Source organism: Heterocephalus glaber, unplaced genomic scaffold (genome assembly GCF_053883595.1).
Source record: "Heterocephalus glaber isolate CG9 unplaced genomic scaffold, H.glaber_assembly_v1.0 deba00001606, whole genome shotgun sequence".
Classification (NCBI taxonomy): Eukaryota; Metazoa; Chordata; class Mammalia; order Rodentia; family Bathyergidae; genus Heterocephalus; species Heterocephalus glaber.
Window position 1 is genome coordinate 12360652 of NW_028258377.1, and position 15769 is coordinate 12376420.

Genomic DNA, 15769 nt, shown 5'->3' on the forward strand with positions numbered 1-15769 from the left:
GCTGCTGAACCCCATGCTTTGATTTTATCTTTCCTCCCATAGACGCAGAGCAAAAAGACTTCCAAATGCATGAGAATTTAAAATGCCTTTCTTTTTTTCATTGTGCAAGGTTGGGAAAGGGTTGTAGTGGTGGCACTGAGCCCTGAGTAAGGATGAGAATGGCATCATGGAAGAAGAAAGGTGGCAGGTAGGGGTATAACTCAGTCAGTGACTGGCACCCATATCTATGCACAGGCAGACAGCTACACAGTCACCTAGTCAGAGCCACTTTGTCCATCATAGTCTCATGTACACAAAGACATAAATGCAAGCCTTTGTACACATGTGCAAAGGACCTGAAATTGCACCCAAAACACCCTGCAACCTGTACACAGCCTCCCACAAATCTGTACACATGCATAGTCTGATACACATGTGTATATAGATACTGGGTGTGCGGCTACACTGGTAGACACATACACTCACCCCTAAACATGCACACATGCATACTGCCTCTGAGTCACATAAGCCCATACCTCTATGGATCTGCATAAGGATAGGCACCCACGGGTGACACAGATGCCTGGATATCCAGGTGGCATGCACTCACATGTACACACACACACACACACACACACACACCTCCCCCTGGGCTCTGTCCACAGCCCTTTCCATCTCCAGGCAGTTGTCTGGGCCCACAGCCTAGAGGCGGGTGGCATTGTGATGAGCAGGTAGTGCAAGGTGAGGGGAAGGTGTGGCAGGGGGCAGCTCCTCCAGGAAGACCCTTGCAGGCAACTGGGGTGAGCGGGGCTCAGGCCTGGCATAGCATAAGGTGGCACGGGTGATGAGGCGGTCCAGGGGCTTCAGAGAATGCATCCAGTGGGGCAGAAAGTCCCATGTCTGCAGCCACTCGGGCAGGCATCTAGGACTTCGACTCTGTAGGACATTGACTAGCAGCACAAAAGCCAGCAGGGCTCCAAAGGGTGCACCCACACCTACCATGACTTGCCAGCCTGCCATGGAGATGCCAAACACCAGCGAGGGTAGCAGCAGAAAGCACACAAGGAGGTAGAGGACAGCAAACCAGCGGTACTTGGACGTGCGTTTGCCCAGCGCCTTGGCCATGCGGATGGGCAGTCGCATGCAGGGCAGTGGGTACCACAGCAGGATGCCAGAGATGTTGAAGAAGAAGTGGCAGAGGGCAATCTGCAGGGGAGGGGGCGGAGGGGCTGAAGTGGGCAGAGGCTGCCATGTCAGGTCAGTGGGAAAAGTAATAGGTGCCTGACCTTGCCTAGGCAGCTGGGAAGTCACTACTTAGGGCTGATGAGTCCCCAGATCACCCCAGCATAGCTGTACTGGTTAAAATATTGAGATATCTCTGGGTCAGTTGGTAAATAACCACTGCCCTGAACTCTTCACATTTCTGTACTAACCCTTTGTCAGGAGTTCTCCAGCAGATACTGCCAAAATTCAGCAGCTAAGAGTAATGCTAGTTTCTTACCTGCTCTGGGACTCTTAACTGGTCAGTACTGTATCTTGTCAGTGGATGCTTTGTTTCTAGAACAATTCCCCCTTTGCCATCTGCCCCTCCTCCCCAACTCTACTCATTTTTGATCCTAAGATTGGTCCAGGCTCCCAGCCTCATCCAACTTGCTACTTATTCTTTACTGGCATGGATATTGAGCAGTGTATGCATAGGAGACACCAGGGTCTTGGTGTTGGAATCAAGTCAACTTTGCCCATAATAGTTTCTACTGAGCCCATAGTAGGTGGCCTTAGTAGGCAGTCAAAACTATTTGTTACATATTGTCACACACTTGGTCAGGCCCTGCACCCCAGCCCCAGTGCCCAGTCCTAGCCCCATCCTGCTGAGGCAGGACTCTTCCCTGACGCACCTGGAAGGAGCTGGACAGCTTCTCCTTGGGGCTGGCCAGTGCAGCCAGGATGGCCGTGGTGGTGGTGCCAATATTGGAGCCCAGTGTGAGGGGGTAGGCTCTCTCGATGCTGATCATACCTAGGCCTGCAGGGGAGAGGACACGGTCCTCTCCAGGTTCCTCCTTCAGTGCTTGAGCTCTTCCCCTGCCCCCCAACCCCACCTCTGTTCGGCACTCACCAATCAGTGGGGTGATGGCCGATGTGAACACAGAACTGCTCTGGACAATGAAGGTCATTCCGGCACCCACTACCATGGCAAAGTAGCCTGTGACCCAGGTGAAGGGAGCAGGGAGGTCTGCAAAGAAACCCAAGTCCCAGCAGGCTGGGTCAGTGGGAGGGCATTGGGAGAACAGGCACCTTCTTGGGAGGAGGTCTTTTTTTTTTTTTTAAATAAAGAATAGATATTTATTTAGGTCACAGTTCTGTAGGCTGAGAAGCCCAGGAGCATGGCACAGGTGTCTGGTAAGTCCTTCTTAGTGTATCATTGGGGAGGAGGTCTTTGGATACCAGGGTCCTGCTAGGACCTAGCCAGTCCCTTGCTCAACTGTGGTGGCTTCCATTTGTCCTTCTTTGATCTTGGATTAAAGATCTTTCTTCCTTGGTGTCATCATGCTACCTACTATGACTTTGCCTTGCCTGTACCCTTTACCCAGAATATCCTACTCAGCATCTAAGACAGTTTTCCCTCAGCATCCTCAGGAGATGCCTGAGTACACCAAAGTCTGTGGATATAGTATTTGGATTCAACATGAGCACATCCACCTGTATTCTTTAACTCATCTCTAGATTTCTTCTAATGCCCAAAACAATACAAAATCCATGTAAATAGTTGTTATACTGCATTGTTTAGGGAATAATGACAAGAAAAATGTTTGCATAGATTCAGGAAAGATGTAATTTTTTTCCAAGTATTTTTGAGCCCTGTGATCTGACTCTATCCCTGTCACCTCCCTGACCTTACTCTGCCTCCTTTAGCTGTCTGTGCTCCCACCACACTGTGGTCACCCTTCTGTGCCACAAACCTGCCAAACTGTTTCTTGCATGCTAGTCTTTTTTTTTGGTACCAGGGATCGAATTTGGGTCCTTCTGCTTGCGAAGCAGGCGACGGCACCACTGAGCTAAACCCCCAGCCCTTGCATGCTAGTCTTTGCACTTGCTGTTCCCTCAGTGCCAAATACTCTTTACCTACAGCTTTTCTTTGTTTGCAGTGCTGGGAATGGAACTCAGAGTTTTGTGTGTACTAGGCAAACACTCTGCCAATGTGTTATACTCCAGTCTTCATCCACATCTTGACTCCTCATCCCCGCTATACCGTACTCGGAATCAAACTCAGGACCTTGCGCTTGCCAGGGAGGCACCACACCACTGAGCTATGTCTCTGGCCCTTGACTCCTTATTTAGATCTCTGCTCAAATGCTTCCTCCTCAGAGAGGCCTGATTGCCTGCTGAAGATGCCCTATTGCAGTGATGACCTTTTAGAGTTTTAAATGATACAAATATCCCGCTGAAGCACACGTGCCATAGTTTCACCACCACTGGCCCATTTCATACGCTATTGCATTGCCAGTTTTGCTCTGCTCTTGGCAGTTATTTTGCTCTTTCTCCAAATTTATCTTCATTCATTGGTTTTTCATTGTCTCCCCCTGCTGGGTTGTGAACCTCCTTAGACTAGGATCATCTCTATTTGCCTCATTCCATATCTCTTGGCACACAGTAGGCTCTTAATCTCTACTTGTTGATTTAACCAATGGTCTCTGAGACTCTCCACCTTCTAGAATGGAACCATAGCCAGAGACAGCCCCAATTCCCTAGTTGTCAGCACCCAAGGAGCCTGTGAATTGCCTAGTCCAATCCCTTTTGTGTTCAGTGGGGAAACAGATTCATAGATGGTAGAGGTTTACCCAGATCTTGTCAGTAGCAGGACCTAGCAGGACCAAAAGGGCCTTTCTTGGGGCCTATCTAACTCAGTAGCTTTCCCACCTACTCCTCAGGGCTTACCAGTGTTGATGACCTTCTGGATGACCTTGGCCACCTGGCCCTTGAGCAGTGAGTTAAGCATCTTGACGAGGAGGATGAGGCAGGTGCACAGGAGCATCAGGGAGCCAGCTAGCAGGATGAGTCCCACAGCGAGGTCAGGCAGCACCGTGTCCACGAAGATGTGGTTGCCTATGGGCAGCATATTAAGCTGTTGAGAGCTGACCCCCATGCCCGGCTCCCCCTTGGCCACCTCTGGGACTGTGAGCCTAAGGCCCACCTGGCTCCTTCAGCTTCCACACCAGTGGGGATCACCTCTCATGTTGCAGTTACTTACATTTCTCCATGGTGACATTTCCATGGGTCTGGCTGGCATTGGCCTCTGCTCTGGACATGGTAGAAGCCTAGATTAAGAGCAAGGTGACTTAGGGCCAGGGATTTAGCTCAGTGGTTTCGCGGCCTGCTGCGCAAGCACAAGGACCCAAGTTCGATCCCCGGTACCAAAAAAAAAAAAAAGAACAAGGTGACTTAGATAATATAGGAAAATTCAGCCTGGGATTGGGGCTAGGATGGGTATTAGGAGAGATGAGGCAGACAGAGATGGGTCTCTTGACTCTGTGACCATGGATAGGTCACTTACCCTTTCTGGTCCTATTTCCTCTGGTGGAAAACATAAAGAAATATTTGCCACACAAGAATCAGGCTGTGAGAGGCCCTCTGCATTTCCACCCCATCACTCCATGGAGTGGGTTCCACTGGAACCAGCAGGACACCCCTGATTCCCAAAACTAGTTGCTTCTTTGTTTTCTTTCACCTCTCAGTGACAGGGAATGCCACCGACTATAATCCTACTTTTCTGAAAACTCCCCCTTCCCTTCCTGGTCTTTTACTACTGATCCCTTTATTGGTGCTCCTCCTTCTTCCCCCACATTCTGGCCCCCTCCATTCCCCTAAGGCTTTGGGAGCCTAAACTTCTTTCTCTAGTGCTCAGTTTCTTACCCTGAGGGGATACGGTGGGAGGGGACAGCTGGAGGAGCAAAGTGTCCAGCCCCCGCCATCTCTTCCCTCCCCACCAACTGTCCTTGAAATGAGGGCTTTCTCAGATCCCCAGATTCTAAACTAGGTTCCCAGGCTGCATGTGGATGGGCTGGAGAGAGTGTGTACTGGGTCTGTAGGGGCAGGAACAACTTAGGTCTAAGCCACTGTCACTATTCAGGGACATTCCAGCATGGCCCAATTGCCCAATTTTATAAAAGAAACCATTCTGAAGTTGTAGATAAAATCTTACAATCTCCTTAAATGTTGGCAGCCACTCTGAGACATACATTATAATTCTAGGTGGCAGAATTCTAGGGCCAGTAGAAGCAGCCTTGTCTGGCTTGTGATCACTAATGTGTAGCCTTGTTGGGTTAAGCAGTTATTATTTAAAATGCAACGAAGAGCTCCTTACCTTTCCCCTCTGAGAGTCCAGCAACCACCCAAGAGTGACAGGAGAAAATAGGGTAGGTTTAGGTGGGGAGAAGCCATCTTACAAAGGAGGCTCAGAAACAAGCAGTAACTTCCAGAGCCACATATCAGCAAGAGCTACCGGACTTCTGGGCAGAATGCAAGAGCTACCACTTTCCCCGTTGGCCTCATCTGCCTCTTCTGGAACTTATATAGGCCCATTGCCCCAGGGACTCTGCATCCAGAGCCCCATCCTCCTGGATCCTCTGGTATCCCTCCACCCTCACCCCTGTGCTGAGGGTAGGAAAGGGGATATTTATAGCCTCTTAAGATTTTCTTCCAAACTGTGCCATTTAAAAAAATATATATACATGATGGGACTGGAGGTGTAGCTCAGTGGTAGAGCACTGGCCTAGTCTGCACAAGGCCCTGGTTCCATCCCAGCACAGGGCAGGGGGAGAAAGTGTGAGGGAGGAGGCAGGGAGGAGTATGATGGAGATAAGAATTGCTTACGGCAAAGTTAGAGTTTATTTTAGTGGGATGCGCCCCGTGGGGTAGGGAAATGTGCTTATTTATGTTCCCAGTTCCTCCTGTCTGTCAAGCCTGGGGCCTGAACTGCAGGCTGAGACACGGGGAGAAAACTATCTCTGATGGAATAGATTGGAAGACCAGGCTGGGAAAGTGATGGTAACTACCTACTGTGCAGGTAAGGGAGAGAGCCAGGTGTTTGCTGTCAGGCAGATCTGAGTTCAAATCCTATTTTTTATACCAACTACCCTGAGTTAGTCATGCTACCTTTCTGAGTCAGATTTCTTTAAAGCAGGATAACAGAAAAGCTGTTATAAAAGTTACAAGAGAAAATGTACGTAAAGACCTCCCTGCAGGCCTTGATTCATGACAAGCCTTAGTCAACTGTGTCTCCAAATAAGGAAGTTTCCTTCCCTGGGCCCATCAGAATCATGTGGTGTGTGACTGACTTCTTCAGTCAGAACCCCAATGGCTCTTGCAGACATGCCTGAGGATCCTGGCCTTCCTGGGGAGGAGCATGGTGGACTTTCTTGGGGTGGGGATGTCCCCAGCCTGGAGCCCTAGGAAGCAGATGATCTCCTGTGGGTGCCTAATCAAGCTGTGCCCCACTGATCATTCTGGGCTGGGCCCAGAGGTCTCTTGGGGGAGGGGCTTGTGATCCTGAAGACTGGAGGAGGATAAGGAGCTTTGCTGGGCTCCTGCCCTAGGGCTGGAAGTATCAGAGGCAGGGCCAAGCCAAGGGCTAAAACCTCTGGTGTGTGTGTGTGTGTCTGTGTGTGTGTGTGTCTCTGTGTGTGTGTGTGTGGTGATGATACAAGCCAAGCCCTCATGCATGCTAAACCCACTCTGTACCACTGAGCTATATCCCCACCCCCACCTTCCAGGTTCTGGAACCTTGACCTTTCTCCCTGTGACCCTGGCTGAGTCCACAGAGGGTGTCAGAGACTTTAAAGTACAAGGGCAGCAGTCGGGGCAAAGGGAGGTGACCAACAGATTGCAAAACCAGGCTGGAGGAGAAACTAAGGCAGGGCAGCTTATCTTGGGACTTTCTTGCAGGGGAAGGCACAAGGCAGAAACTGCAACCTAGATAACACAGCCTGGAGGCCCAGCATCTGGGGCCTTCTCCCAGGATGTGCCTATCCTGCCTGTGCCTAGGGTCTGAGTAGAGGAGCTGGAAGGTACTGAGGAGGGGAGTTTGAAGGAAAAACAGAATGAATGGGCCTCCTATGACCCTGGGCTCCCACCCCAGCTGAGCCATTCCCAGCTGTGTGACACTTAACCATAAGCTTATCCTGAGCCTCACTTGCCTTCTCCGTGGCATGGAGTCTGTGAGGTTGTGTGCCATTCCCCAGGCCCTAGTTGGCAGAGTCTTGAAAGAGGGAGTTGGGATTTAAGTGCCTGTAGAGACAACCCAAATTAAGGAGATACTTCTGGGAACTGAGGGAAGTGATTAAGCTCACAGAGGACTATCAGGCTCTAAGAATCCTTTCCCAGGGGAGAAACACATAGGATGTGGGCCTGCGCAATAGTTTCCCCTCCAGAGGAAGGGAGCTCAGGGCCTTTGTTCTTTCATAAGCAGCAGGATAGCTCTGTGCTACCAGCCCCATCTGGTGGCTAAGAGGAGAATTTATCATCATAAAGGGCATGGTGCCAGATGCCTGTAATCTCAGCACTAGGGAGGCTGAGGCAAGAGGGTTGCCATGAGTTTGGGCCAACTCAGCCTAGATAGTAAGTTCAAGGCCAGCCAGACCTACATAGAGAAATCCTGTCTCAAAGAAAAAGAGATTTTTCCTCAGAGTAACCCTCCCATCACTTCTGGAGTGGCATTCAGGCCAGATGAGCAGAATGGGAAGTGGACATAAATGGTGGGATGTCAAGATATCTTGGAGAGACAGAAAGATGAGAAGTCGGTATTCCACCAGGATTTGAGCCCTACCTCAATTATGGACTAAGATAAACCACTGTACCTCCTCAAGGCTGTTTCCTTATCTGCAAAGTAGGAAGTTGATAAACCCTGCTTCCCAGGTTGCAAGTCCTCAAAAGATACTTATTTACCAAGCAAGTATGGTTGACAATCTACAATGTGACCCCCACAAAAAGATAATTCTTGGACAGTCCCAGGCCTGCAGAACATCCAGAAGTGTTTAAGACACCAAAAGTATGTCTCTTTTTTCTTTTCCCACCTGGAAAGCCTATGACTCATTCTTTCCTTGGTGACGCAGGGTCCCTGGAGACATCTGGGCAAAGTTGGATCCAGAGTGGTAAAAGCTGGAGGCAATAAGAAGATGGAAGGAAGTACAGCATAGGGAGACTTTGCCATCAAAGGAAAAACTGCAGTGCAGTCTTTGGTGCAGGAGGAGCCACGAATGCACATCATAAGAGCATGCTGCATGAATCACATTCCTATGGGCAAAAGTCCCCGAAGGAGGGTGAGTGCAGGGAACTCATCCCATTCCCAGCTAGTTTCCAAGCTGCTGTTAAGGAAGAGTTCCTAATAGAGTGGGCCCTTGAAATCAGAGCTCTGGCAAGTGGCAACTGGGGCAGTAGAAAAGAGCCTGAAGGCAGCCCCAGCCAGGTGAAGGCGGGCAGTTACTTCACATAGCTGAATTTCAGTTTCTGCTTTTGTAAAAAGGGATCCTTGTGTCCACCTCACCAACACTGCATGAGCCTTGCATTAGATGGCATGGCACATGGTGCAAGTGGAAACCTGTTTACTGGTGCAGCAGCAGCAGCAGATGGACAACGGGCAACTCAGAGAAAGCGAGGAACTGAAGAAGCTTTCCTTTTGTGTGTGAAAATCGGAGTGTGTGACCTCTCTCTTCCAGATTTTGCTCTACAGATGAGATCAGATGCATTCAGGGTGGTATGGCTATAGACTAGACTTTGCTCTACAGTGGAGAAGCTGTGGTAATTCAGAGCTCTCAGAGTGCCTTCGTGAGAAGACAAGCTGATGTGTTAGAGAGGTCATGAAGCCAGCATAAAAGCTATCCACATGGGGTTTTTTTTATGTCAAGCTGCCTTGAACTCTCAGAAAGGCTGAGCTTAGCTGTGTGCCACTTTGGATGCAAGGAACATGGTAGGGTGAGTTGACTGAGTGTTTTCTGTTCGTGCTGGGATAAAGGTCCAGTAATATTAAGCAGCAAGTGGAGAGAATGAGGGGGAAGGGCTTAAGCTGGGACTGTGCTTTAATTTTCTCAGAGCTTGTTCTAAATGGAATTAGTTCTTATATTAATAAAGGAGAAGAAAATGTGGTGGATTATGGTCTTGAAGCATTTTCCTTTTTATGGATGAGTAAGAAAGTATGCTAATTGCTTGTTTCCTTGTTACACTGGCATAATAGCTGGTCTATGAGTGTCCAACCAATCTTAATAGTTCTTCTGGGTAGTAGAAGCAGAGAAACAGCAAGAAAGACAAGGGACTCACACTTGTATAGTCTAGGAGCAGGCATCCCAATAACAGCGTAAGTGGCTGCTATTGTCTCAAGGAAGTCTCCAAGCAGCAGCTCATATGTCTTGCCCTGAGCTAGGTTCCTATTCATCCTAGTTTCCCCAAGAGTCTAAAGAACTTTCTTCTCACCCTCTCTCTCACATTACCTAGGTCCCCAAACATCTGAGTCACTAACCCCACTGATATCCTCAGGCTCTGAAGCAGTAGACAAGGTCTGGCAAGTTTCCTAGCCTTTCTGAGCCTCTACTTGTGAAATCAGAGGACTGACTACATTGATGTATCTCAAACTTGAGCACGAGCAAACCCAGAGGGTTTACTGATGCATAATTCAGTAGTTCTAGGGAAGGAAGTATATTTAATTTGTATTTCCAATACCTTCCCAGGTGGGTGATGTCAGTGCTCCACGGGCCATACTTTGAGAACTACTGGGCTAGATCAATTACACATTAATTCTAATTGATTGGTGATGTCTGCCTAAAGCAATGTGTGAGGTTGAGAGAGATTAGCAATGTCTGCCATGGGCTTGTTATCACAAAAATGTAACATATATTTGCTCTCTTCTGGCTAAAGATCTCCAAGAACTATCTGGAGGATTATGAACCATGAAATTAATAGGCCAGGATTGGGATCACCTCCATAGGGTCTGGGTTGCACCAGATCCGGATGAGACTGTGGTTCCTCAGGGACTCATCCCCTATGGCAATGCTGGTGATCACAGACTTGTCCAGCTGTGGGCAAGATGAGAGCAGGAAAGTGAGGGTGATGCTCCTTACTACTTCCAGCCTCCACCCCTCGCCAGGCCCTGTCCCCACCTGAATGATGAGCTTCGTGAAGGGCTCTGTGATGATTTTGAGAAGGTCAGGGGCATCACGGCCACCTCGGATATTGAAGGAGGCAACCACAAGTCCAGTGATGTGATGCAGGTAACCAGTGGCAGCCTCCAGGGGCAGTAGGACCAGAACGGATAGCCAGTTAAAGCAGTCGTGCACTGTGGCCCCCGCGAAGGCCCTGGGCAGGGAGGCCACGTTGCAGGGCAGGCTGGAGCCAGGGTGCACTCATCCTGGAAGCTCCTAGCATGTGGGTCCACCCTCCCGCAATGAGCAAAAGCCCCACCCTCCTACCCTCTCCTCACCGCCGGAAGTCAGTTCTGTCCCCTGACTGCATCAGGGCCACGATGGTATTGGTGACAGAGGTGCCGATGTTAGAGCCCATAATGATGGGGATGGCAGAGGTTACCTCCAGCACTGGTAGAAGAGGTGACTTCTTTAGCTTCTTTTTTAAAAGATAGGGTCTTGCTATGCGGTTCAGGCTGGCCTTGAACTCACTATGGAGCCCAGGCTGGTCTCAAACTCACAGCAATCCTCCTGCTGGGATTACAGCCATGAACCACCACACCTGGCAAGGTGACTTCTTAACTAACTAGGTAAGGGCCACCCAGCTCCAGCCCCACAATACCTGTTAGTCCTACAACCCATGTGACTAGATGTACATGCACTGCACAGGGTGAGTCCATGCATGTGTGTGAGTGCACTGTGAGGTGTGTCTCATATACAAATACATATTTGTGCTTGTGTGTGCATACAGGCATACAAGTGTACTGGTTGGTTTATGTGTCAACTTCCCTAGCCTTTAGTGCCCAGTTATTTAATCAAGCACAAATCCGGGTGTTTCTGGATTTGCTTTCTATGAAGGTATTTCATAGATGGGATTTTCACCTACCATTAGTTGACTTTAAGTAAGGGAGATTATGCTTGATAATCTAGGTGGCACTCATTCAATGGGATGAAAGAGTTTAAAAGCAAAACCAAGGCTTCCTTGAGGAGGAAGAACTTTCACCTGTATACCTCAGCATCGGTTCTGCCCAGGAATTCCAGCCTGTCTTCCAGATGGCCTGCTCTATGAATTTCAGACTTGAGTAGCCATGCCACAATTATGCAAAGCAATTCTTTGCAATAAATCATAATATAGACTTTTGGCTATGCTTTAGCGGGCAGATGTTAAAGCCCTGCTCTTTGCCCTCAGCCCTCTCCCCCATCCCCAGTACTGCCCCCATTCCATACCCTTGACATGCCACCCAAGCCCTCTGTCCAGTACCACCCAGCGTCCCCAGGCTTTTGCCCTGGCCTACTCACAGCCAGAGGAGACCATGCTGACGATGATGGACGTCGAGGTGCTGGAGCTCTGCACCAGCACAGTTACCAGGATCCCCACCACCAGCCCCGCCACTGGGTTGGACAGGATGGCATTGTCCTTGAAAATGTCTCCAGCCACCTTCCCTGAGGAGCACAGGCCAGTGTCATCTGAGGTCCTCCCAAAACCCTTCCCTGGCCTCCTCTGACTAACCCCTACCTCCAGCCAGCTGAAAGGCTGAGCTGAGTACATCCAGGGAGCAGACAAAGAGATAGAGGAAAGCCAGCATCAGTGGTACCTTGAGAAGCGTGGTGCCAACCTGGCGTACCTTCTGGGACAGCCCCGGCTCTGGAGGCAAGCCAGGTATGAGCATAGCAGGCAGGGGACCAGGGCCATGATTGCCCTTGCCCCTGCTGTCCTCTAGCCCAGCTCACCTGGCTTCTGCTCCTCCTCCAGAGCCACCTTGACAGGTAGTGGGTCATGGAGCTCCAAGACTTCTCCATAGGGGCAGCCATGCTCTGTGAGAGCCACTGGGCTTAGGTTGGGGAAGGCATAGGCCGTTGTCCCTGGGATCCTGTGCAGGACTGAGGAAGGAGGCTGTTTAGGAGTTTCCAGAGGAGGGAGAGAGGCAAGTGGAAGGGCAGGGTCCTCCCCCGGGATGTGGACAACAATGGACAGGCAGGGTCCAGAGTGTGGGAACAGCACTCACCCTGTGGGCTGGGCACATAGGCAAGGGCTGCCCCATGTATCACATGTCTGCCACAGACTGGAAGTGGGGAGACAGCTGGGCTCCCCAGCCTCTCTCCATAGGACATCATACTGGACACTGGCAGCGGGGCCTGCATGTTAAGGATTGCAGCAATGCTGGATAACAATTGCTGTGTCCTACCCACACACATGCAGATGTTATACCCACAAATCCCCACCCCTCTCCTCACCCCACACCCAGAGATGCACACTTAGGTGCTCAGGCCCAATTTGCACATTCCTTCACCCATTCATTTATTAAGTGTGTGCATCCATGCACACATGTGTATGTGTGTGTGTGTGGTACTGGGGTTCGAACCCAGGGCTTTGCATATGTTGGGCAAGTGCTCTACTACTGAGCTACATCCCCACCCCTGCAAGTATTTCTTGATCATCTACTTTATCGCAGGCTCTGAGCTAGATCCTGGGCTATAGTGGTGATTAAAGACAGACATAGCCCTTGCCCTCAGGAAATTCAAAGTCTAGTGGGGAGACAGATATAAGTGAAATAATCTCTCAATCAGTGGGAAATGGCAGTAGAGGTATTATGATAGATACAGCTACCATTAGAGCATCCCATGACAAGGCATGGGCTTGTGGAGAAGGAAAAGTCCATGAAGCTGAGATGAACATGATAACTGGGTGGTAAGTGGGTGGAGAGGGAGAAAGGCATGTTTGCAACAGCCCTGTGATGAGAGAGAGCCCAGATGCTTAGAAACTGAGAATTGCTATGCATGCAGTGGAGGGGAACCAGGGAACAAGTGACATTATAACACAGAGGCTGCAGATGTAGGCCAGGTGAGCCATGCAGGAGATTTTTCCATCCTGAGGGCAGGGAGGTGCCATGGACACCTGCTGGCTTATAGAATCAGCTGAGTATACATTTTGGGGAGGGTCCCCTGGCCTGGATCCAAAGGTCCTGGACGCCTCTCACAGTGGGTTTCTCTCCCCCATCTACCTCCTCAAAGGGCAATAAACAAATACTGGTAGTCTTTTCCATGAATGAGCCTCAGACCAGGACTGGCCTTCCTTAGATGCTGCCTGCACTGCCCTATGAGCTCTTGGCTCTTGGCTCTTGGCTCTTGAGGTAAGGTGTCCCTGACTTCCTCCATGTCCCAGAGGTCCATGGCTACTGGGGTAGAGGAATATGCAGAGCTGAATTCCAAACCCCACAAAAGCAGTCTTTTTTGCTCTAGAAGAGTGAGCCAGGCTGGGCTGTGACCAAGATGCTATAGGGAGCAGGAAGGGGAAGCACAGACAGAAACAGGGATGTGGTGACGTGCTAGGGATGAGCTTGGGATGGAGGGGCCCTGGTCTCACCTTGATGTTCTGTGTTTCAGCTCCTGTTTAGCACTGCAGAGAAGCCTCCACAGGCCTAAGGAATAGCTGAGATCTCCTCTTTATACCTTCAGATCAAAGGCAAAGTTCCTGTAACCCTAGCTGCCCTCCCTTTGTTCCCAATTAACTTCATCCTGAGATTCTGCCCAGTTAATTGCTAATCTTTAGCTCTGCAGGGGGAGTCTGTGGTCAGGCTCTACCCTCCCCAACACAGACAGTCAACCTGAACCATGATCCTGCCAGGGCACAAGCACATCCCCTGCCTCCAGGCACAGAATCTTGTTTTCCTTTCCTGGGACTATGGAGCCTGAGTTAGGGTCCGGATTCACAGAGTAATGAGATTGTAGTCGGGATTAAAGATGTGATCAGATTAAACAATGATGGGTTCCATTCAAGATCTAGTTTAGAACTAGGCATGATGGCACCCAGATTCTCCTTTCATTTGAGCAAAGGTCCAAGTAATCTCAGCACTCTTGGAGGCTTGGGCAGGAAGTTCAAGTTCAAACCCAGGCTGAGTAATATAGCTACTTAGTGAGACTCTGCCTCAAAAATTTTAAAAAATTTTGTCTTAAAGGGCTGGGGTATAATTCAGTGTGAAGGCATTAGGTTCTGGGTTTAATCCTCAGCACTCCCCAAAATTCTAGTTTAAGTAACTGTCTGAGTAACTTACCATCATTATCAACCTATCCTCCTTCTGGTCCATCCATCCATCCATCCATCCGGCCAGCTAGCCAGTCATGTGTCTGCCCATCCATTCCTAGGTACATAAGTTAAGTTCCCATTCCATGCTGGATGAAGACTGTCAAGGCCAGATTCTCCTCTCATTTGAGCAAAGGTCCAAGCAACCCTCGAATCAACCTGGGATTCTGAGGCAAATCACTTCACGTCTCTGGGCCCTACTTCCTTTACTTATGTGATAGCAATTAATTAGTAATGTTTCAGCAGCAAGTTGTAGATTTCAGCAAGATTAATGACCTGTCTCAGAACAGTCCCTTAGGATGTTGTTCCCTTCCTGCTTCATGCCCTTTTCGCTGAGCCTCCAGGATGCTGAAGTGCCTCAGCCATGGGGATGGCCCCACCTCCACTAGATGCACAGTATTTCAAGTCAACAACTCTTTATGGCTTGCCAGGTGATTGCTCAGAGTGCTGTCAACATCTTTAGAGTGACATAGACTCAGGCTTTTTGCACCAAGAAAGATAGGCATTTCTGCAGTTTCCTCTTTAAGCTGATAAAGCTAATCCATACTTAATTTATAACCTGAACCCAGCAGTAGTCTATAGACCACAACTAGCCCCAGTCCGCCTGAACCTGTTTGTCCTTGCTCTGCTTAGGTCAGATTTCAGGTAGGAGCAGCCATTGACGAACTGAGGGTGCTTCCCCTTTTTAACAAGGATATGATTTTGTATTTGCCTTTTGAGACAAGGTCTAACTATGTACAGATTGGCTTAAACTCAATAGGTAACCCAGGCTGGCCTCAAACTCAGAGATCCTCCTGCCTCAGCCTCTCAAATTCTGGCATTATAGGCATGTGCTACCATTCCAGAGTTTTGTCATTTCTGAAATTTACCTTCCTTTTGTCATAGAGTTCAAGGTTTTTTTTGGAAAACAGTTAATTATTGATTAAATGCATCCTAAGAGATTAAATTCCAAAATTCTATGGACTTATAAAGCCACCATTTCCAAAAGCAATTTCCCCTGCCCCCCCCCCAGATGTGGGACCGCTTCAGCCCTAGTGACAGGAATGAAACTTTATTTATTTATTTTGGTACTGGGGATAGAACTCAGGACCTTGCACTTGCAAGGCAGGCGGCAGCACCACTGAGCTAAATCCTCAGCCTATGGAATGAAACTTTAGAGTTAACCAGATCTTCTGTTAGAGCTCGTGGGACCAGCAGAGAAAGTGGCTCCATTTTAGCCCTGGAGATTCAGGTCTCAGCCCCTCTGCTCATTTTATGACCTCGCATCCCCAGGTGCCTGTCTCCTCTTTGGTTGGTGACAGCATTCATGTGTTCCCTTGGATAGTGACTCAAACTTTCTGTGTACCTGAGCTCTGGCCATGGCTTCTCTGGACTTTCTCTCGGCTCAGAACCTTGTTGCTTGGGGTTGTCTCACTTGGAGAAAAAGCACAGAAGAGGAGAAGCCATTTGGGAGGCAGATGCGTTTGCACAGGCTATGTCAAAGGGGACTCTGGTGGGAGCAGTTGGCTCTTAGGTCTGAGCACACTGTGCTCCTCACCCTACCCTG

General features: G+C 49.4%; 1 protein-coding gene across 4 annotated transcripts; it reads right to left on the reverse strand.

The window, feature by feature from the left end:
• Positions 1 to 70: 70 nt before the first annotated feature.
• Slc34a1 (solute carrier family 34 member 1) lies at positions 71 to 14412 on the reverse strand. Of its 4 annotated transcripts, XM_087194756.1 has the most exons (14): positions 14195 to 14407; positions 13507 to 13592; positions 12149 to 12278; positions 11874 to 12023; positions 11659 to 11787; positions 11442 to 11585; positions 10442 to 10553; positions 10122 to 10317; positions 9942 to 10037; positions 4226 to 4292; positions 3913 to 4080; positions 2093 to 2209; positions 1875 to 1999; positions 71 to 1185 (listed from the first exon to the last, which is right to left on the reverse strand). In XM_087194756.1, the coding sequence occupies exons 3-14, from the start codon at positions 12255 to 12257 to the stop codon at positions 682 to 684; spliced, it is 1917 nt and encodes a 638-aa protein (XP_087050882.1). In that variant the 5' UTR covers positions 12258 to 12278; positions 13507 to 13592; positions 14195 to 14407; the 3' UTR covers positions 71 to 681. The 4 variants fall into 4 exon arrangements, with proteins under 4 accessions (XP_087050882.1, XP_004836317.2, XP_087050883.1 ...); XM_004836260.4 differs by lacking the exon at positions 13507 to 13592 and having other exon boundaries at positions 14195 to 14412; XM_087194757.1 differs by lacking the exon at positions 13507 to 13592 and having other exon boundaries at positions 71 to 1208; positions 14195 to 14412.
• Positions 14413 to 15769: the final 1357 nt, after the last annotated feature.